The sequence below is a fragment of the Hippocampus zosterae genome, chromosome 19 (assembly GCF_025434085.1).
Source record: "Hippocampus zosterae strain Florida chromosome 19, ASM2543408v3, whole genome shotgun sequence".
Lineage (NCBI taxonomy): Eukaryota > Metazoa > Chordata > Actinopteri > Syngnathiformes > Syngnathidae > Hippocampus > Hippocampus zosterae.
This window is the reverse complement of record NC_067469.1, coordinates 8,880,269-8,903,295: the sequence shown is the minus strand read 5'-3', so window position 1 is coordinate 8,903,295 and position 23,027 is coordinate 8,880,269. Positions and strand designations below refer to the sequence as shown.

General features: G+C 43.1%; 1 protein-coding gene across 1 annotated transcript; it reads left to right on the top strand.

The window, feature by feature from the left end:
- Positions 1-5,935: 5,935 nt before the first annotated feature.
- Positions 5,936-22,226, top strand: LOC127592698 (potassium channel subfamily K member 2-like). Its single transcript, XM_052053653.1, is given in 8 exon segments — positions 5,936-6,028; positions 9,353-9,749; positions 11,534-11,853; positions 14,817-14,934; positions 15,770-15,930; positions 18,027-18,222; positions 19,570-19,712; positions 21,321-22,226. Coding segments are annotated over 8 exon segments (1,779 nt in total). The 3' UTR covers positions 21,672-22,226.
- The last annotated feature ends 801 nt before the right edge of the window (positions 22,227-23,027 follow it).

The window sequence follows — 23,027 nt, the reverse complement described above, 5'->3', positions numbered from 1 at the left end:
AGGATATCTTACCTTAAATAACTATTTCTCAAGGTGGCTCTTCAAAGAGCAGCAAGGGGATTTGTCATTTATAATTTTGGTCCAGTACCAAATTTCGACACTAGTTGAAGTAGAGAGCAAAAAGTGTGAAATTGTTGCAGTACCAAATTTTGACACGAGCTGCAGTAGAGAGCAAAAAGTGTGAAGTTGGTGCAGTACTGAATTTCGACAGAAGCTGCAGTAGAGAGCAAAAAGGGTGTGAATTCCCGGCGAAAAATTCTCAACATGGACCCATTCTGGGGACCATTGGGGAAAAGCACAGGGTACCCGTTTTGGACACTTTGGAGTTGATTTAGAGGGTGTCAAAGTGAGGACCGGCCAAAATGTCCTCACTTCGTCAAAATGTCCTCACTCCGTTGGTTAAAAACTCACGCTGGTCCTCACAATGTAGTGAGTACAAGAACACACACACACACACACACACACACACACACACACACACACACACACACACACACACACACACACACGCACACACACACACACACACACACACACACACACACATTTATTGCCTCCCCGCGCTAATAAGAAGTTTAACATCACTACTCCTCGTAAGTACCACTTCATTCCTCAATTAGTTGTGCGGTGCCCCTAACTAACACATGAATGTGTCAATAATGTGGCCAACACTGATTATTTCCACACTAATGATGGTGCACAGTGGACTGTGAAGTGTTATCGCACCGGTTATCAAGACATCCCCACTCACAGCGTGTGACTGTTCTCAAAGCAGCAGGCCGAATGTTTCATCAGCGTTTCTTGGCGTCGTCCGATGACGTCAGTCGCCAATTGTGCTGTTGCATTTGCGGCTTTTGTCCACAGTGGACTGTTTGCTTTTTAGATATAAAAAGAGAGAGACAGGAGGTGCCAATTGAACTTACATCACAACTAGAGGACAGATTTCTTGCCAAAATGGGGTCAAGAGAAGGGCACGGCTGGCAAGATTCACAGTGAAAAATCAAAACAAAGTCAAACTTATGTCTGCAGTGAATTCAGAGATTTGTCTGTGAATACAATATATATATGTTCAAGGATAATTGATGAAGAAATGGCTCAAGCATGAATCACTTGATCATTTTCCTCCTTTTTTTCGTGGCTAAAACTAAAGTATTACAACATATGACAAAGATAGTGACAAATGGGTGTCACTATCCTCCCAAAAACAGCCCCTCAAAAAATCTGCAATGTTTCTCTCTGTTGTGAACAAAAGGACAAAGTGCTGCAAAATAGCCATTGTGTGGACCAGGGCTTCATGCTGGCGTGACTGTTTTACAGTGCCTCGTTGTTGGCTGTGAGTGCACACGCTATTATTATTATTTTTTTAACCATACAGATTTCCCATGATAGCTCAAAACACTTGTTTTTGTGGCACGCCAAATTGATGAGACATTTCATTCTACAGGGACGTTGAAGGATAGTTCCAATTGGTAACTCAATGCAAGCAATGACGTCTCCACCAAGACCTTGTTTTATAAGTTTCTTTTTCTTTGGAGGATGTGGGAGGGGCATCATGCAATCATTGCGCTTTGTTCCCACGTCATGTCCCCAACACGGACACCCGGCCGTGACAGTGATACATGCCTCACAGCCTTTTTGCTAATCAAGTGTGGAATAAACGAATGTCCCAATCACGCCGAATTCATGCAACGGCGGCGACCCTTTGCGGTGTCCTTGAGTGAAAACTTGAAACTACACTGACACAAACAAGCGTGAGCTCGGACATGCAGCCACGAATTACATTTTGTCGTGACATTGCCGGGTAACCATGGCAACATGCCAGCACGGGCACGAAAGGGTGACGACGAAAGGGGGTGGGGGGAAGCATTTTGGCTGTGCTCGGATGAGATCAGGGTGAAAAGGACTACAGGTGGACAGGGTGACAGATGAATTACCCATAATGCACTACATCATCCTCATGCACACACACACCGCTTAAAAGTGTGCATCAAAGCTTCCTTGCATCCTCCTTCTCTTGCATAGTAAAAATGGAATTTGAGATGTTTGTGTGCGTGTGTGTTTGTAGGCGTGAGCATTTAGTCGCCCATTATGCAGCCCGTTGATGTGTAATTAGACATTTCTGACAGCCCCCCCGTCCCCGCCCCCACCCCGCAATCCACCTGAACCCAGCTAAAATCATATTACTGTGTTTTGTTCTATTTCCAGCAATCACATTTGTCGCTTCAGCGAAAGCTTTATTACTCTTATATCAGCCACTAAATATTCATTTCACTCAGCAAAGACTGTCTTAAATTGCCTCTTTTTGGGCCTTTTTATGATTGGTTCCTGTTGGGGCAAAGTGCTGAGAGCTACTCTTTCTTGGGTAATGATTAATGTGAACACACACACACATACAGTATATATATATATACATATATATATATATATATATGTATATATATATATATATACAGTATTTATATATACTGTATACATATATTTTTTTGGTATACAGTATTTATATGACATACAACGAGGCGCTCCAAAGTGCCCACGCCTCACCCAGTATATGACCGGAACCTCCCAGCGTGATGATGCAAACCAGGCTTTGGATCTCATCTGTGTACCTAATGAAGTGTCCAGTTGGTTTTCCGGTGGCGCCACTACTCGCAGTAAATGGCCCCTCGTGTTTTTTTGACACGGGCACACTAAAAAGCCTTGGCAGCGCTGCTAATGAGCCATCCACTTTATGCAGCTATCAAATTAAAAACCCACCGCAGATGACTCATACGCTGACATCGGACGTGAATCCCCGGCTATCAGCAGTTTGCATTGTTTGCAAACTAACAGAGTAGACACATAAGCTCCTGTGGTAATCCTTTTTCGGACTCTCATCCTTATTATGAAAACATGCGGCTTCGACATCTGGATTCATGGGACCCACAATCCGCTCTCCTGTTACAGCCAGTGGGTCACGTGATCAAATTTATGACCATGGGAGGGTCGCCGCACTATCAGCACTTTGGATTTATGAGCGGTTTAGCTAATCGGTCACCTCACATGTCTACTGCCATGAACACATTAGTCAGTCTGGGCCCGGAAGGCCTACAAACAATCAAAATGACTGACCTTGATTTACATTCATTTCATATTTGTTCCGAGACACTGTATTCATTTATGCCAAATAGTCTATTCTCTTCATTTTGAAGCGTTTCTCTTGTCTGCACTCCTTCCAGCACATGTATGTGGATGAAAGTTGGACGAGCAAAACACGTAGGTAGCGACGTGTATACATTTAGAAATCATAACGCTTCACTGAGACGTCTTAACTCATCTCTGAGCTTGTCAGTACGGCACTAATATTCGTCATTCTACACAGAGGATAAAGAAGGTATGACTGTGGAATGTCGTTGAGTAAAACTGAAAAGTTCCCAACCCACAATAAGTACAGAGACATGAAAATCATAAAATCCGTTAGTATTCTCTTACATTACAAGATTGCTTAGGGCCCGCCCTCGCCATTGACAAATCATTGATGACAATCCACTTAAAATCTTACGGTCTAATTGTTATGAGCAGTTTGTTGTCATTTGATTCCCATTCCCAGCGTTTATTGTCCTGACGCAAGGACCTGCTGCACACCAGCAAAGGGCCCAACATAAGTCTAATGAAATCAATATTCCCAAACGTAATTAGGATTCCACGTCAGCGAGAAGAGAAGGTTAATTGGGTTTTGCGCAAAGTGTGCCGACCTGCACGTGGACGTACTGTACACGCGAATGACAACAACAGATGTCTTTCTTGTGGAGGGTGAGAAGGTGGTAGATGGGAGTCGAGTAAAGGGCCCGTGTTTATTTTTAATATTGAAAAGAACTCCCATTCATTCATTCATTCATTCATCTTCCGAGCCGCTTGATCCTCACGACGGTCGCGGGGGGTGCTGGAGCCTATCCCAGCCGTCTTCGGGCAGTAGGCGGTGGACACCCTGAATCGGTTGCCAGCCAATAGCAGGGCACACAGAAACGAACAACCATTCGCACTCACTCACAACTTGGGACAATTTAGAGTGCTCAATCAGCCTGCCACGCAAGTTTTTGGAATGTGGGAGGAAACCGAAGCACCCGGAGAAAACCCACGCAGGCCCGGGGAGAACATGCAAACTCCACACAGGGAGGCCGGAGCTGGAATCGAACCCAGTACCTCTGCACTGCCGACGTGCTAACCATTGGACTACCGGGCCACCCCAAAAGAACTCCCAATGTATCCCAAATCATCTTCTCCTGTTGAAATAAATGCAAATGCCATTAATCCGTTCCTGCCGTCCCTCCAAAAAATTTTTATAAAGTTGTTTTGCGGTTTGTTTGTTTGGGATTTTTTTTCCGTCAGAAAGCACAGTTATTTTGTACTTTATACAAAATATATGGTAATGACTCATTTAAATAGAATTGAAAGATTTAAACAGTTTGTGCATCATCTATTGTAGCTGCTTCTGGTGTGCGCATATTCTACAAGTCTTGCTTGCCATTATCTTATATCATGCGTTTTGTGTTCCTTTTTTTTTTTGTATTAAGTCCAACATCGCTTTGCATTCAGGAGCATAAACCCTTTCATGCACCCTGTAAACCGATAACATGATAAGTTGTCCACTTTGCTAACCGCTGTTACTGAAAGGGTTAAAGTGATGACAATAAAACATCAACAATATTTCCACGAGCGAGTACTCAAGCCCCATGTCGCTTCCATTCCAAACGTTATAAAAGTCCTTTGTATGGTTGCCGTCCCCCGCCCCCCCTCCCCCGCGTGTTCCCCAGTACGAAAGAGCAAAGGGGAATTACTCAGCCCTCGTTTCTTGTCACATCAAAACACATAAGCGGTAGTCAAATTGGAGGAAATTGCTTTTGAAAAGTGCAGTCCGGCTCTTTCTGGGAGATGCACAAGCGCAGGAAATATGTGTGTGACTGCAAGGAAAGCTGCAATTAGCGCCGTAACGATGCATCCTATGAAGACAGGCGCAAGCGCCGGCAAGCTGCGAGTCACGTGAATTTTAATTGGGACATCAGCCCTAAGGATGAATGCTCACATGACCTCGGCGTTTCGCTTCAAGGTCCTCCTCTCCGTGAATGCAGATGCCGCATGCAATTCGCTCCAGGGCGAGCCTTCATCGTGATCAATCACCAAAGAACCGGTGATGTCGCTTATTTATGATTCCGCCGCATGACGCTAATCATATCATGAGATGTAGTCAAGCGGTATGTGGCTGAAAGGAAATGTTTTGACCCTTTTCGACTTTTTTGTTTTAATGGTCTCTTTATTACAAATCTTCACCCATTGAGAGCAGGTCAGCAGTAAATGAGGTTCAAGATTATTTTATTTCTTCAACTCAAGATCTCCATCGGTCTGGCAATTTTGTCTGCAGGGAGGAATAGGGCAGGACACAAACATAACAGGTTCAATTGACTCGCACAGATTGCCCCGTTGAGCTCCGAGATGCGTATTGATTAGCCCGTGATTGTCTCTCAGTGCCGTTTGAGAGACAATCAGCCCCTGGATATTTAAAAGCATAGGAAATCACGTTGTTTTCGCTTCGACGGTCATAAACGCTTTTCGAGTACAACATCAACTCGGCTTCAGGGATGAATCTGCTCTAGTCATGTTTCTCGCCTTCAATCAAATGGTCACGCTGTGTACAAAAAGGCTTCAATAGACGGCAAGGCGTATTCCATAAGGCACGCTTTTATCAGCACTCAAGGCAATAACGAGCCTGCTTGGCAACGGTCCGACAAATTGAGCCATCGACGTGTGTAACGTGCTGTCAAATCAGGTGTTAAGCCTTCAAAATAAAAGCGTGGCAGTCAATAACAGTGTCACCACACTTTATTTTGGCCATATGGCGTTTAATTTTTTTTTTTTTTTTGCAGTCATAACTATTTTGAGCTTGTTTTTTTTGACAGTTTGGATGATGAGCCACATGCTGCTTCACCACCCATGTCGTAGCCTGTCATTTCCATGTATGGGACTGCACCAGCACATCGTCGACCCGACCGTGCAGGTAACGACACGGGCTGGATTTATAAGTGAGCCGTTGCGTTTGTCCTCTCACTCAGCGCTTGTCAGGACCAAAGCATGCCCCCCCCCCCCTCACTTTTATCCTCATTAACCCCCCGTTGCTGCAGTGCACTGGTCGTAATAAAGGTGACACTGACATCCAAGCGGGAAGCCAAAGAAGAAAGAAAATGAGCTTGTCGTTTCCATTTACAACATCACACAAATGTGAGTACACAGCCGTTAATGTGTAAAATGCCAGCAACAAAAGTGAGCACACCCCTAGGTGAAACTGTCCCAATTATCACCAGCACTGTTTTGTGTTGCCACCAATATTTTATAGCTCTTCCTTAGCCCTCTGGACGGTTTCACTTAGGGGTGTACTCACTTTTGTTGCCAGCAGTTTACATATCAACGGTGTTGTTGTACCATGAAAGGATATGATGAAATCTTTCCAAATATGTGTGGCCACTACCCTTTTTTCTTTTCGATTATGGATGAGATGCCCCCAATTCCACTGCCCAGCCTCCCCCCAAAAAAAACAGAGCCGGGGAAACACTTCAGGAAGTTGTCACACGCCCCCGCTGTTAATCCCCCATGAGTCATGATGCTAAAATAATCTAAATTAATTTCCTCCCTCATTAGTTGACACCAACTACCTTTTAACGGCATAACAACTGAAATACAGTATGCTCTTTGTGAACATATTTCCTTTTTTGTTTTTTTAAAATTATTATTTATTTTTCTGTGTCACTCAAATCATTTGAGAGCGATATTGAGACGTAGCAAAGGCCTGACGCCGCTGTCAGAGCACTAAGGAACGTCAGCAATGAATCAAATTCCCTGGAAATGAAGTCATTTGGTGGGAGGCGCTGTGTTCAGGGAAACTGGGAATTTCAACCTTCTGTGTAAAGAGACACACTGACAATAGACGGTCTCGACATCATGTAAATACACTCATCTAGCTTTTGTTTGTTCTTTTATTTGTAGTTTGAGGAACATTTGAAACTCATTTACTATTTCCCAGCCATCCCGAATGCAGCATGACTCATCACCTGCCACAAAGAGGGGGGGCCAAATCGTGTCTTCAATGCCGAGCGGTTAGGAACCATTAGGAGGTCATGTGTCATAACACTCTCGTCAATTTCCTGTAGCTGATGCTGCCTTCAAAGTAACTGGGGAATATTACACATTTATTTATCTGGATCCTCCAACCATCTTGACAGTTTATAGAAAGACCACTAGCTGAATGCTAACATACAATGTGAAATGCCATCAACAGGCTAACGGAAATTAGCATAACTCGTAATTAAACCGCTGCTTTAACACACGGCGCAGCAACGGATATAAACAGAACATTTAATAATACTCGCGGGATCAACGATTACTAGTTGGGGACCTTCTCTGCTTCTTCTTCTTCTCCTTGCTGTTCATTTCGCTTCATCTCTCCCAGTCGAGCTCAGTGCTGCTGGATAAATTTCCCAAATTTAGAACTTAAATCTTTCTTTCTTTATTTATTATTTTATCTGTATTTTACTATTGGTCTTGGCTGTACAGTGTCCTTGAGTGTTGTGAAAGCCGCTTACAAATGTGATGTATTATTATTATTAACGTACACTCAGTGCACGTTCTAAATTTGGGAAATTTACAGAAGTTGTGTTTGCAATGTTTACACGGAGAATGTTATGAATCCACAACATAGTGAAATTCATGTGATTTGCCGACTTCACAGATGACTTGTTCAGGTCAGCCACCATTTTGAGAACAAAAGGACGCCATGGAATTAAAAGAACATGCGGTCTTTGTTCACGACGTCTGTTCATGGATAATTCTGCCGTAAAAGTAATGAGAGCATAATGAGGCAAATCCAATTAATAGCTTGGCGTTTATTGGGGTTTTTTCATATTTATACTGTGTTATCGGTTCTATTGCAGTCTCACAGGCTGTTAGCGGCTAATTCACTACATTAGCTTGTTTGTTTTGTATTGCTTCTTCTTATTTTTCCCTCGGCACTTTGTTTTGCCCATAATAATCATAGAATTACATAATCAAATCAAATATAAAGCGTAAAAATGTTTGTGTGTCACGATATAGCCGTTGCAGCTTTTTCTGGTGCGCACAAAATGGCCACCAGGGGGGCAATATAAAACCAATATATGGACACACAAGCGCAAGTTTTGCTGCTACTGCAATTGACTGCAGCAAAATGAGTCTTCATTTTTTTGCAGAGGATAAAGAATACACTCCTGTTATCGTAAGGCACCACTGCATTTTGTCATACAGATGATACATTTTAAATAAAATAAATAAATACTGACCCTATGTAGGGCGGCCCGGTAGTCCAGTGGTTAGCACGTCGGCTTCACAGTGCAGAGGTACCGGGTTCGATTCCAGATCCGGCCTCCCTGTGTGGAGTTTGCATGTTCTCCCCGGGCCTGCGTGGGTTTTCTCCGGGTGCTCCGGTTTCCTCCCACATTCCAAAAACATGCGTGGCAGGCTGATTGAACACTCTAAATTGTCCCTGGGCGTGAGTGTGAGTGCGAATGGTTGTTCGTTTCTGTGTGCCCTGCGATTGGCTGGCAACCGATTCAGGGTGTCCCCCGCCTACTGCCCGAAGACAGCTGGGATAGGCTCCAGCACCCCCCGCGACCCTCGTGAGGATCAAGCGGCTCGGAAGATGAATGAATGACTCTATGTATTGCACGAGTTAAACTCGCAAAAATAAATCAATGAAAAGCACTTGAAAAATAAAAAGAGTTTGTAAAAAATGTAATGGAATTGCATTGTGCTGAAGGGCTAAACACAACTGAGAATGTACTGTGTTTTTTGTTATTGTAAAGTGTCCTTGGGTGTCTTGAAAGGCGCTTATAAATAAAATGTATTATTATTATTATTATTAGCAAATGAGGAAAAATACTAATAAATTGAGTGATGCATTCTTGTGCCACTAGAGGGAGCCCGCATAGTGGTACACATGCCACATTTTCAGAAGCACTGCTTATTCGAAATATTTATTCTTTGGGGTTTTTTCCTCACGTAAACATTCAAATAGGTATTCGCTGCACGGTAGAGTTCGAAAAGCGCTATTCAAATCACTTTTGTTCGAAATGTGATGACTTTCTCATTACTATCATGAACTTTAAGGATATTACCTCACGTTTTCTATTGATCGCATTCGATTGTCTGGCTTGCGTCTCATTTCGTGCTTTTCACAGCGATTCTCCAGAATAGTTGCTGAATGGATGGATCTCATTTTGACGGGGCGTGATGGGTCTCTCTCTCTCTCTCTCTCTCTCTCTCTCTCTCTCTCACTCTAAAGCAAGCAAGCAAGCACACACGCACGCACAGTCAGCGTACTCCAGCGTTGAACGCAGACGACAAAAAGTCCTCCAGCATCAGATCCAACGGGCTTCCCCGACACCTGGATGGATTTGACGGAGGACATTTCCCGCCCTCCCGCGGCACTTCGGCGTGTCTAGCAGGTGTGGAACATCATGTCCTACCCGCATTTGTCTCTCGGCCGGAGACGACACGCCGGAGGAGCCATGTGGAGCGCGCCCACGTCCGTCACGCCTGGCAAAAATCATCAACAACTCCAGTGAGGAAGAGGAGGAGCAGGAGGAGGACGAGGAGATAGGGGGAGGGGTGGGGGGGGGGGAACCGAGGCACTTTGTCAAAGATAAGATCTGTCGAGGAGGGAACCAAGAAGAGAGGAGATGGTCGAAGAAGTAAGTGCGACAAATGATTGGCAAGCAAGATGCTATCGGTTCAGTTATGGTGCTTCAGACAAAAGTGAATGATGCCGTCAGGAAATTGGAGTTCTTTATTCATTCGGTATGCGTCAAGGCAATTGATTTTGCTATGGGTTTGAACTAAAAGAAAAAAAAAGCTCCTGTCAATACAAATAATAGAAATAATTACTCATTATGCATTACTATCGCATTTCTTTTTTTTTTTTGGTCACCACTGTTTCTATTTTTAATTAGATGACTTTCTATTTCTATGACCAAATTAAGGTCATTTGTTTTGCATTTATGTTCTGATATTGAGTTTATCATGATCAGTCAAAGACTTTTTAAAATGTTATTGTAACTTTTTTTGTTCGTCTAATTTTTACGGAAGAAGATGAGGGCCAGGGAAGAAAAAAAAATACGATTCTCACTTTTATCGCAGAATTCTGACTTTATTCTCAGAATTTTGACTTGAACCCTTGCGGGCACAGCGGTCACTTGTTATCAGGTTACAGGGTGTGTGAAAGAGTTCAAGTGAAGTTTCTTCACTGGTGTTAATCCTCTTCCACAAATTTTCCGGACCGTTTAATTATTTTTAAGATTTTTTTTTTATTTCTATGAATTATTATTAGAAGTAGTTATCATAGTTACTGTTATCATTTTCGCCCCATTTTCCATTTCAGGATTTTTATTTCCCATTTTTTTCTCCAATTATATAACATTTAATTTATTGTTTCCATTTTGACTCCATTGTCAGTCCCATACATGACATTGTGTTGTGTCATAAATGGAAGTATTTTAGAGTCACGTATATGTGGTTGCACTAGAGCTTGCATTGAGTAAGTGTTTATTGGCTGGTTACTAAATAAAACACATTAGGGGGAGTGCTACAGAGTGGTTATGCAACTGCAGCCAACCGCCATAGCCGGTTGAGGATGTTGTTATTATAAATATTTTAATATTTGATGAGCTTCCCCGGTATGGTGGCATCTAATGTCAATAAGTTGATGCACGGTGGTACTTAGAATCTATCCTGGCTATGACCAGGTCCACTCCAGCTGTGTTGCATCTTTTGGTCCACATAACATGAAAAATTAACTTGGTTATGTAATACTGTTGGTAGAATGAATATATGAAGGGAAGTCGTTCAGTCTGAGGTCCCCGATGCTGACACCGCCGTGCTTGAGTGTAGAGATGCTATTGGTCAGGTGATGACCAGTGTTCGATTATTGTCTCATCAGACCACAGAATTTCCTTTTGTCATGTCCCGAGAGTCCTTCAGGTGCCCATTAGCAAACTCCAATGCGGGGTGCCAGGTGTTCAGGAGAGGCTTCATTTCGGCCACTTTACCGTGCAGGCCTGATTGGTGGAGTGCTCCATGGATGGTTGTCCTTCTGAAAATTTCTCCACTTTCCCCAGAGGATGCTCTCATTGGAACCTTCAAAAACGGCCGATTTTTTTTTCTGCACCCCTTCCCTGGTTTGCGCCTCCTTTGATTTTGTACTTGCACGTTCACTTCTATAGACGGGTGTGTTGCCTTTCCAAATCACATTCAATCAACTGAATTGAACACAAGTAGCGACCACTTAAGCTGTTGGAAGCTCTCAAGGATAATTAGGGGAAACATGATGCACATGAGCTCAATTTTCAGCTCGGTGACAAAGGCTCTGAATATTTATGTACTCACTGCTCTGGATTAACCATTTCGGGGTCAGCGGCCACTACGTGGACAGTTTATCATGTTATGAGGTGCATAAAAATCTAAACTCCCTCATATGCAGTGGCCGCACCTGATCTCCTTGACCCCAAGTCTGCCGCCCACAATTCCAAGCCCCGCCTGTCGTTCTCGGCCAAGCCGGTGGTGCTGCCGTGCGACGAGGAGGACGAGTGCGGCGGCGCCCGCGCCACCGTCATGCGTTGGAAGACCGTGTCCGCCATCTTCTTCCTGGTGGTGCTCTACCTGGTGATCGGCGCCACCGTGTTCCGCAAATTGGAGCAGCCGCACGAGAGCTCCCAGAAGATGGCCATCTTGGCCGAGAAGCTCGAGTTCTTGGCCGTGCATGGCTGCGTCAACTCCTCTGAGCTGGAGGATCTGGTCAAGGTAAGAAAGATGATGCGCTTCTTTTTTTGTGAAAATTATTTTCATGTCAATTGCAGTGTTCTGTTTTTTTTAATGAAAACGTCAACTATTTACTGTTTTTGTGCTCAGGCCAAAGCCTTGTCTAATATATTTGTTTTATTGAGTCAATCCATCAACAAGTCTAATAGAAAGTAGTACTTTGTCGCCATCTAGTGGCAACACTAGGTAATTATAAAACTCTTCCGTGGGACATTAATTGCTTGCGGATTTTCAATGTATGCGATAGGGAATGTTTCATTTTTTTCTTTGGGCATGTTCCTTTCAACTTTCAATCAAAACATGTTGAAATGACCGCTAGAAATGCGCTAGCCGCTAGCTGGCTCGCGAGCGAACTGAGGTGTGGGTCCACATGACAAAGACACTTTAGGTTAATTCTAAATAACAAGAATTAATCTGCACAACATTTAGTAGATTAAAAAATGTCCACCGAGCTGTTCTGGAAACTGGGGCAACCAGGGAAGATGCAGTTTTGGGGTGCCATCTTAGCTCGCTAGCTAACAGCAGGCTGTCGTGGTAGAACTATCGCTTTAGGTCACGTGTTAGCATGCTCTGAGATGTGCTTTGTGTATTTCAAGGATAAGCCATCCAATATGCATGTACTGTAACATGCAAGGTTTGCCGTCTGTCCGTTTGTTTATGCACCATTGCAGCATCTTTTTCGAAAATGGCTTTCTTCATCCTTCTGATTGGTTGCGATGCCCTAAAACCCCAATCTCAAACTCAAGGCCCGGGGGCCAGATCCAGCCCACCACCTCACTTTATGTGGCCCGCAGAAGTGAATCAAACATGTCAGCTTTCATGATGCTCGCTAAAATCTGGACCAAAATTTAAAATTCTCATCTGTAATAAGTAAGAAGGATATTGTAAGCATTTTCTTGCAACCAAACCCGTCATGACAGTAACTTAAACAAAAGTGGAGTAAACCGTTATTCTTGACTTCTTTGTATGGTTTCAGTCACAATGGCGCTCCAAGGGAAACAGTAACTAAAATATGGCCCACGACAAAAATTTGACACCCGTCCCCTAAAAGTTACAATTGCCATTAAACAGCACCACCTGTTAAATTGATTTGATGCTGATGATGATGACATATTACTAGTTGCATTGTTATTATTATTATTACAGTACCGGTATTTGTAAATTTAAACAAAGGGAAAAAATATTACAATTCATTTAAATTGATTGATGGATGTATTATATTACTAGTGTATGATTACAAAACCTATTAGACTAATTACCACAAATACTGTCAACTAATAATCGTAAAAGATACCCTTCCCCTCCAAAAATAGGTCCAGTTTTTCTACTATGATACGCTACAGCTCCGTTCATATTCTCGCCTCTAGTAAAACTAATGCAAGCACTCCGCAGAGATCTCATTTATTCTTAATGACGTGAACCAAAGGAACACTGATTGATTTTATATTTATTTCTCTCCCGGTGAGGGAAAAAGCATGTTTGCCATTATTCAGAGAGAGCGAGAGAGAAAGTGTGGGTGTATGTGTGTGCGCTTTTGACATCTCCCCAGAGGTCTTTTCTTCCCCCCATTCAAGTCTCACGATTGATTATGAACACAGACATAGAGCCAACGTACAATCGACTGTACTGTTTTATTGACAAAAATGACCTTTACTGACATTTCAAGTGCTGGAAATTCCTTCTCGTCTTTAGTCATTAAGTCTGGGGAAAGATAATATCGATAGCCAGGCATAAAGTAGTTTAAGATATCAAGTCAGTTTAACCGTGGGACATAATTAACACATGCAGGGCGATTACAAAAAGAGAATATAACAAACAATGCATAAACCAGGGGTGTCAAATTCATTTTTTGTCACCACCTCCACATATGACATACACAGCAACATTTAGATGTGTAGCTAGTTTTGACATCAGAAGTCAAGAATAATGGATTGGTCAAACATCGTAATTGTTACATTATACTGCATATGACAATTTCAAATTTTGGTTCAGAATTTAGCAAACATCATGAAAGTTGAATTGCTTTTGCGGGCCACATAAAATGATGTGGCGGGCCAGATCTGGCCCCCGGGCCTTGACTTTGACACCTGTGGCATAAACGTATAGTCAACCATAAAAGTTTGCTCGGACAAAGGGAAAAAAAATAGAATTCAGTAGTGAGCATACACGCTGAGCAACGGGCTTGGGCGTGACCCCCAGCCGTGTGGCGTCGTTTCAACTTGAGAGACATCAAAAGGCAGCGCTTGCTGGCAGCTTCGAGTGGGAAAGACGCATGAAAAAAAAGCAAAGAAGCGCCCTGCCGCAGACCTTCTCGGAAATCGTCTGATTGTGAATGAGATCCCAGTTGGGTCTCGAAAGGATCGGTATCTGACTGATAGGACTCCGAACAACTGGATGGATCGCATCACTGTAAGCGGACTGTTGTCTAAACCTTTATCTGAAGAAGAGGCGGCAGACAGACGAATTCCGCATGACAGCGACACCACTTAAACTCTGATCACGTGGAAACGTAGTTGATCTTTTTATTCATTTTTAAAAAGTTCCCCATGAAATGGTTTCAATAATGCGTGTCCACACCAAGTTGCTGACACGCTGTAGTATCCATGCCAGGCCAGAGGCGGCGCTGTACACATTTCTTTTGACAATCGTTTCGCATTAGGCTTGTGGAAGACCTTTTATTTAATTTTTTTTTTTATTGCTTGCCTGATAACTTTGAGGAAAAACTATTTTGTGTTACTGCAAGGTGTAAGGTTTTGTTGCCAAAGCATCTATTAAGCCTGCAGCCAGATGCTCTTTTTGTTCTCACTGCTCTTAATTAGCTTTGCTTGGATGTTTTCATTATCTGTCAAGCAATCCTCGCGAGGACTCATGCACGACCGCCGCCGCCGTCGCCACCTTTCCATTGTTCAACATTTATCGTGTTTATTTTGATTTCCCGGCTCCAGCAAGTGGTTTCCGCCGTCCGAGCAGGTGTGAATCCCTCGGGAAACTCCTCCAACCAGACGAGCCTTTGGGACCTCAGCTCCTCGTTCTTCTTTGCCGGCACTGTCATCACCACTATCGGTGAGCTTCATCGGCGAGTGCTTGTGCCTGTAGTACGATCGCAATTTTATGCTGAATTTGGCCTTGTGCGACAAACTTGACTATTGAGAAGCTCATTATCGTATCTACAGTGTTCCCCCACTTATCGCGGTTAATGGAGACCCTGCCGCAATAAGTGAAAAAACGCAAAGTAGGGTTGGCTCCCCCGCTAGGAATTTTTTTTGTAAGTATGTGAATACCAGCGTGTTTAAAATATACAAACATGTGAGAGAGACAAAGAGACTTGTGTTTGTGGCATCAAATGTACGCTCTGACGATGTTGCCGCCGTTAGCCTCAAGCTAGCTCCTGGCCAGCGATCCCCGCGTGTTTATGATTAGACAATTAATCGGAGGACGCGAAGAGATTCTCGTGCCGTTGCGCAGTTGCACCCATTCAAGTGTGTAACTCGAGCTGAATCGATTGCTTGCCACTTGACTGTTAGAAAAGAAGCCGAATGGTTTAGCCGCCAAAGTACTCGAGTACACTTTTGACACAATTTGCTGTTTTCCTTTCTTTCCTTTATTTGCTGCCAGCAGCCGACCCCCCCCCCCCCCTCCCCCCAGAACAAGAAACACTCGGCCATTCAAAGCCATTGACACATTTCTCCCATCTAATGTCACTCCAGTCCCCAAAGTCACTACGGGTCGCCCTGAAGTCATTTTGACAATCAGAGGGACTGCATTAAAACGGCGCTCGCGCATCATTAAGTGCGGTTTAACAATACACCGAATCATCCGCAAATAACCTGGCTGAGGCATGAGACTGTATCTTGCGTTTCAATTTGAATAAAAAGGACGTCATGTGGTCCCCCGACAGGGTTCGGCAACACCTCCCCTCACACGGAAGGCGGGCGGATATTCTGCATTATCTACGCTCTGATGGGGATCCCCCTCTTTGGTTTCCTGTTGGCGGGCGTGGGCGACCAGCTGGGCACCATTTTTGGCAAGGGGATCGCCAGAGTGGAAAAGATGATAGTGGTGAGTCTCTTGTTTGCCTCCTCCAGCCTTTTCGGAAGCGGTGCGTGCAGGTTTCCTAGTTGCCATGCCAACAGACTCCCGGGATACCAAAATAAAATACAGACGGATCCCCCTGATTTGAAAAGGACAACGGATGGCGACTTTTGGGCTTTTATTTGTGTAGCTGAAGTTTAACGAAAACACGCATGGATGACATCTTACGCGGGTTTTTACTTCATTGATTTTTTAATTTTTTTTTTTTTTTATAAATATTAACACTTTGGCAGGTTTATTTAGTCATGTTTGACATTGAATATGAATTAACAGGCATGAATAGATAAAAGGCCATCTGGTCGCAAGGGGAGAAGTTGGTTCAATATGGAATGAGGACAATATAATGTCAAACAGGACTCGATGAAGATGAATTCAATGAAGTAGGCTGACATTTAAAACCTATATTCTAATATTTATTCCATGACGTTTTAAGAATGTACAGGTATACCCAACAGGCCATTCTCAATTTTTATACCCCTCTCCCTAAAAATAAAATGTTCGAACCACATTTCATTTTCATTTAAACCACTTTACATTATGCACAGTGTGAACATTTACGTTGCACTTAGGGTAAATGTAAGGTTTTTTTTGGGGGGGGGGTAGTTTTTTTTACTTAATGGTCGGGTCAAAAATTGTCTTTGCAATAATATGCTATATGCGACCCCTCGAGTCAAAACGCGGCATTTTTATTTTGCATCACATCCGTCTGGGGCGGCGGCCATTTTGACACTTGCCGTCGACTGAAAATGACATCACAGTTGCTCAGGCGACATTCGCAACTGATTTTTTTTTTTTTTTGAAGGGGTTCGGCGATGCTTCTGTATTTTTAAATACTTTTTCAATTTTTCACATAAAACGTGAAAACGACGCTCCTATCGTCGTCTTCATCATATGTTTATGCCTGCCGCGCTCATGCTTGCTTTGTGACTTACGTAATTGGGGGCGCAGGGGGCGGTTGCTAAGAATACGCACCGCGCGAGAGTGGTGTGTGATCTGTGCCGCAAGACGGCGGCGAGAGAACTCAATCAATGAGACGCATCATTTTGTTCTTAGGTAGAGCCTTGGAAAAATGTTTGCGCTCTTAGTCATGTGACGTTTCGGGCGGTCGGAGGACGGAAAGAAGCTGCGCAGAGTTGTTGTCCTGTCAGCAAATTATTTCCCAAAAGTGGTCACATCAAATAAATAATAATAAATAAACATACAATTGAGATGAATGCACTCTGTGTTGATGTATATACACGTTACAATGCAAATTAGGGCTGTTGGCGTAAAATATTTTAAAAATTTATACTTCTGTTTATTCTTAAGATAAAAATGTTAGTTTGCATTGAAGTGTTTTACAAAACAATTTCCCCCCATTTTACTGGTCATGAACCAATCATTGTTGTTTATTTGGTGTTTAGCGATTAAAAAAAACACTCTCACACACACACATACAAAACATCATTTAAGCAATATCACACAAGAGGGACAGATTTGGTTTTTCTGTTACTGGTTATTGTCTTTTTTTCCAAAGTAAAAGCAGTGTTTGCCATGGTCTTTTTTTAAACACAAAAGATAATCATGTTAAAGAAATATTACTGTTGAGAGGCTGAAATCAGAGGATTTGACAATTTGTCGGCTTCAATGGTAGGGGGAGGGGGCCTTTGGCCCTGAATGCCCACCCCCCTTAAAAACAAGATCTTATCTCCCTCTAAGCCCCACCCCCTACAGTGTAGCCTTTTTAGACTCAAGTCTGTAAAGTATTTCTAAATGTAGCATTAATGCGCCTTTCATTATTTCACTTTTCACTTTTTTTTTGGGGGGGGGGGGCTAAAAGACTAAAACGGTTAGTTTGTTTGACTTACTCTGGAGTCTAGCATGAGTCGCCTAGCGTGCAGCCGCTTTAGAGCGCCTCGTTGCGGGCCTGCATGTCACAGAGAAATGGCAGAGGAACAAAATTAAAAAAAAAGAAAAATTCAAGTCTGTCGGAATATAAAATCAAAGTGATAATTCAAATGTGACCGCTCCGGTGAAGTGAACTCCTCGCCGTTGTCATTCCCACTGGTTGTCTGTGCCCACAGAAGTGGAAAGTCAGTCAGACCAAGATCCGCATCATCTCCACCTTGCTGTTCATCCTGTTCGGCTGCCTCATCTTCGTAGCGCTGCCGGCCGTCATCTTCAAGCACATCGAGGGCTGGAGCACGCTGGAGTCCATCTACTTCGTGGTCATCACGCTCACTACCATCGGATTTGGAGATTTCGTCGCCGGGGAAAAAGGTTGTCTCTGTTTCCTACTTTTTTTTTGCAATATTTTTTTTGACTTCATATCAACAATCAAAAATTGGGCAGGATTTTATTTTAATCACATTTTTATATCGGATGTCAAGTTTTTTTCTTAAACCACAAATGTGGGTTATAAATTTTCATGAAGCTGATTATTTTTTTTATTACATCTTTTTTTTTTAAACATCCACTTTTTTCCTGAGATGATAAAGTTACTCTTGTAAATAACACAAAAAATAGCACACTATAATGATGAACACTGTAACATTTTTTTTGTCCAATTAAGATTTTTTCAATCGCAATTCGGTTTTATTTCTTGTAAATTACACGTTTTTCATAAATTGATGACATGTTTTCAAAATGATAAAAACCTTAATTATATCACAATATTTTTTCATGTAACATTAAAAAAATTAAAATCGGACAAAATTCCAGCCATTTTTCTTTTACATAATATGACAGGCTGTTGTTTGGTCCCAGTGGCCCTTGTACCTCTCATCCTGCTCCTTATCTTAAGCCAACAGTCTCAAACTTGGGTCTTAAACTGGACAGTGATTTGAAATTGAACCGGCAAATTGGTGTTGTTGTTAAATTCAGCTTCTTTCATCTCGGGCAGCTTGCAAAAGTAAAGCCTCTCCTTTCTCAAGAGCACTTTGAAACAGTAATTCATGCCTTTGTCACATCGCAGAGGGATTACTGTAGTCAGCCAATCCTCCATCAAGCAACTCCAGTTGGTCCAGAATACTGCTGCTCGCCTCTTGACTGGTACTCAAAAGAGGGAGCTCCCGATACATTTTAGAGTTATTTTTTAAGATCCTATTATTTGTTTTCAAATCTTTAAATGCCTTTTGAATGTCACCTGAAGATTGCCTCATTGCACTTTGACACTCCAGAATGCAAAGAGCGGCAGGTGGGTAGTTTTGTTGGGCGTGGAGCAAAGTAACACTTAAGCCATGTGACTAAATTCTCCTGAGCGGGCCTGATGAACATGGATTAGCGTGTGGGTCAATAGCGTAAATTAAAAAAAAAAAGTAAACTAACCTGTCGCTTTATACTGCCTAACTGCGCCAACTCCACTTTGGCATACGTTCAAAATCGGCCACTTACGTCATGTCAAATGACTGTCGGTGCCAGACGGCTTTTATTGAAGGAACGATGCTGCACTCTACTCTTCTCATTAACTCTGCTAATTTACTGAGAATATATATTTATATATCTATTTTTTAAATGTACGTTCTGTCTCCTCATTTCCTGAATTAAGAATCAGAACTTACATAAGAACAAAAAAGTTTGATTCTGGGGTTTTTTTCCCGCTAACTGCGTACTGCTATGCTTGTGCAGGAGGATCCGAGAGCCCGGAGTACCTCAAGTACTACAAGCCGGTGGTGTGGTTCTGGATCCTGGTGGGTCTGGCCTACTTTGCCGCCGTGCTCAGCATGATCGGGGACTGGTTCCGTGTCATCTCCAAGAAAACCAAGGAAGAGGTATGTGTGTTGATTTTTGTTCTCATCATAATAGGCAGGATGTGTCACGTTGAAGCCATATGAAGGGCTTTTCAAGACCCTGTAAAGTGAAATTAGTTTGGAAAAAACACATTGGTGTAACTTTTTTCCCACAGAGGATAGAGAATATATGATATTGGCTGTCAACATGTTCAACCCTGTGTTTCTTAAAGGGCTCCAAAACCGTGACTATCGATGCCAATCGTTAGCATGTCAATGACGTTTTCCATTTTATGCTAGCCTTAAGCTAACGGGGGGCTTTCTTTCGGCGCTTGTTTGGTTGTTTTCAATGCGGAAAGCGCAATTGCCTTTGTTTGACGTTTACTTTGACAGTGAACCTCATCTGGGAGCGGCAAGAGGCAACTTGAAACCTTCCCTTTCGTGAAGAATCGTTGACAATGTGCCACCCTTTTGTTGTTGACAAAAGAACAGAGTTCAGGTCACTAGCGTACCGGTTGTTTGAAATGAATATTTATTTGGGTCAAGTTGATAAAAAACCGTGGGAAGCAGATGTGACTTTGCGGGATACAATTATTGCCTTCAAACACAATCCACGCCCGCTGTAGAGTAATAATAAGGCACATCATCGCTCGCAGCAGCTTCATCATTTATTTACATGACGAACTGTATAGAGAGAGCATCGCACGGTACCGTACTGTACATCCACGGGCTGTCTCTTTGCATTCGCAACTGCTTGCGTCTCCACGCTTCCCCCCCGTTGGGGAATTGCTGTTTGCCCAATTAGGTTTTCTGTCCCTGCCGGGGCGTTCTGCTGAGAATTCCAAGATATCCAAAGTGAGAATGAGGAGGTGGAAGCACGCGCTCAAACAGTGTGAGGTGCGTGGGTGGGAGACATACGTTCTCACCTAAATAGGCTGAAGCTTTAACCGAGCATGCATCAGAGCCTTGTAAATAAATAAACAGGCCGCAGAGACCCGACGGAGCGCCTCAATTAATAGGGCGCTCAAGACGGAGCGAGCACGTGAAACGCATTAAAGGATGCGGGTTTCCGTACATGTTGGTTAAGCCTTGTCCAAGTCGAACTTTTTAATGAGGCTTCATGGATGGACTCGACGGGGTGTGGGGCTGGAAATGAATCGAAGCGTTTTATTCATCATTGCTGTTATACTATCCTGCTCTTCTAAAACTAGATTTACTCTAGTTCTAAAATACTTAATATTATTAATTAATGGTTAACTTAATAATATTAATAAATTAATACTTACTTATGCTTTGTCAGGTTCCTTAAATTCACACATTCTTTGGGCCTAATCTATAATTTATATGTATATACACACACACACACCAAGCATTACACTATTTTTATGAGTTATTGTTATTTTTAGTTTTGGACAGTGGCCCACACTATCTGCCGAGCACAATTATTACATTTTTATCAATACAATCACCTTATATGTCATAGTGAATAAACATTTTGGCGACTATTCAGACAATTTTTAATATTAAATTGATTTCAATGGTCAGCTGGGAGCCCTGCAGCATCTTTGGGGTCCTGAGCTTAGCATATGTCAGCCTCAGGGCGCGCGAGTGAGCGCCCGTTGTGACTAATTTGTCAATCTGTCGCCGCAGGTGGGCGAGTTCCGGGCTCACGCCGCCGAGTGGACGGCCAACGTGTCGGCCGAGTTCAAAGAAACCCGACGGCGGCTGAGCGTGGACATTTATGACCGCTTTCAGCGCGCCGCGTCCATCAAGCGCAAACTGTCCTCGGAGCTGGGCATCAATGCCTCCATGAACCAGGAAATGACGCCGGGCAAACGAACGCTGTCGGCCAACCTCGGCGAGGACCGCGAGGCGTACGCCAACTTGGCTCTCTCCCTCTCGCCGGGGTCCCTGACCAGAAATGGCAGCCTCTTCCTTAACGGCCTCAGCCCAGACTTTGCCCACCGGCTGGAGGTTGCTGTTGTTGAAAATCCCAAATGAGGCCGAAAAAACACATTTCTGCACTAGTTCATATCAAGAAGGTAGTGTGATGTTTACAAGCTTCCTTCATCATTTCTGTGCCAATACGGTCAGCTTAGACATTTTCTCATAAGAGGTAAGTAGGAAATTGTACAAAAAGTAAAAAGGTGGTGCATCCTACATGGCCACAAACATGGCCAGCATGAGGGAAATCACTCCACAAATATTGGATTTGGATTGGATTGGATAAACTTTATTGTTAAATGGACATGTATGTGCACCATATGGGCGCCATGCATTAAATTATTCCCCCCAAAATGGCCGACATGATTCCAGACACTCCACAAACATGACAGTTTGCCGATAAACACACATTTAATTTATGGTCGACACGCTACAATGCAGTCCGCAAACATGGCCGCCACGCCTGATCCACACATTCCACAAAGATTGCCGCCGCATCTGATACAGTGAAACTCTTCTACAACGAAATCATGTTTGCAGCAAAAAAATTTCACAACAGGGGGGTTTTCACTGTAGCAAATTTGATATCAGATGTAAACACACACACACACGCACAAACGTATTTATTTTTATTCCAATAGTGCATAAGTATGAGCTACACTTATTTGACACTTCAAATAGTCAGTGTAGAAAGAAAAAAAGGGAAAGAAATTGCGAAAATTTACGATCAACATTCACTTTCACTGACATTAATTTCTTGGATAATGTCTTTTATTTTGCTTGCTCCGTCTTTCATTTTGATCACTTTTACCCTCTCTTCCAGCGTCAGAGCTCTTCTTGTCTTAGCTGCTTGACGTCCAAAGGTCCGCTTTGTAGCCATTTTAGCAATGCAACGTTCTTGCTGCGTCTGAACCTAACAATAACAAATACTTCCTGAACTACTGCGCATGTGTATGCCAGTGTGGTGGCTGCTGTTGCTGTTTCCGACCGAAGCAGTCGAGGTCGCAGTTGGATTAGACTTTGTTGTAGTGAATCTCATCGCGAGGCGAGAGAAGAGAAAAAGATTTTGTATAACGCAACAGGGGGGTTTTACGTTATATGGGGGGCAGGAAAGTGGGAATGGTGTTAATGCATGAATATTTTTTCGCCATGTGGGGTTCATTGTAGAGGAGTTTCACTGTACACACCTTCCACAAAGATGGCCGCCGCTCCTGATACACACCTTCCACAAAGATGGCCGCCGCTTCTGATACACACATTACACAAAGATGGCCGCCTGATATAAAACATTATCGACGGATGACATAGCCCAAGTCCAACTAATTGATCTGCGTTTGAATGAAATCCTCCTGAATTGTGGTTTACATCAGAAGCAAGACACCAACACAAGAAATGCTAAATCTAGAAAGCAAT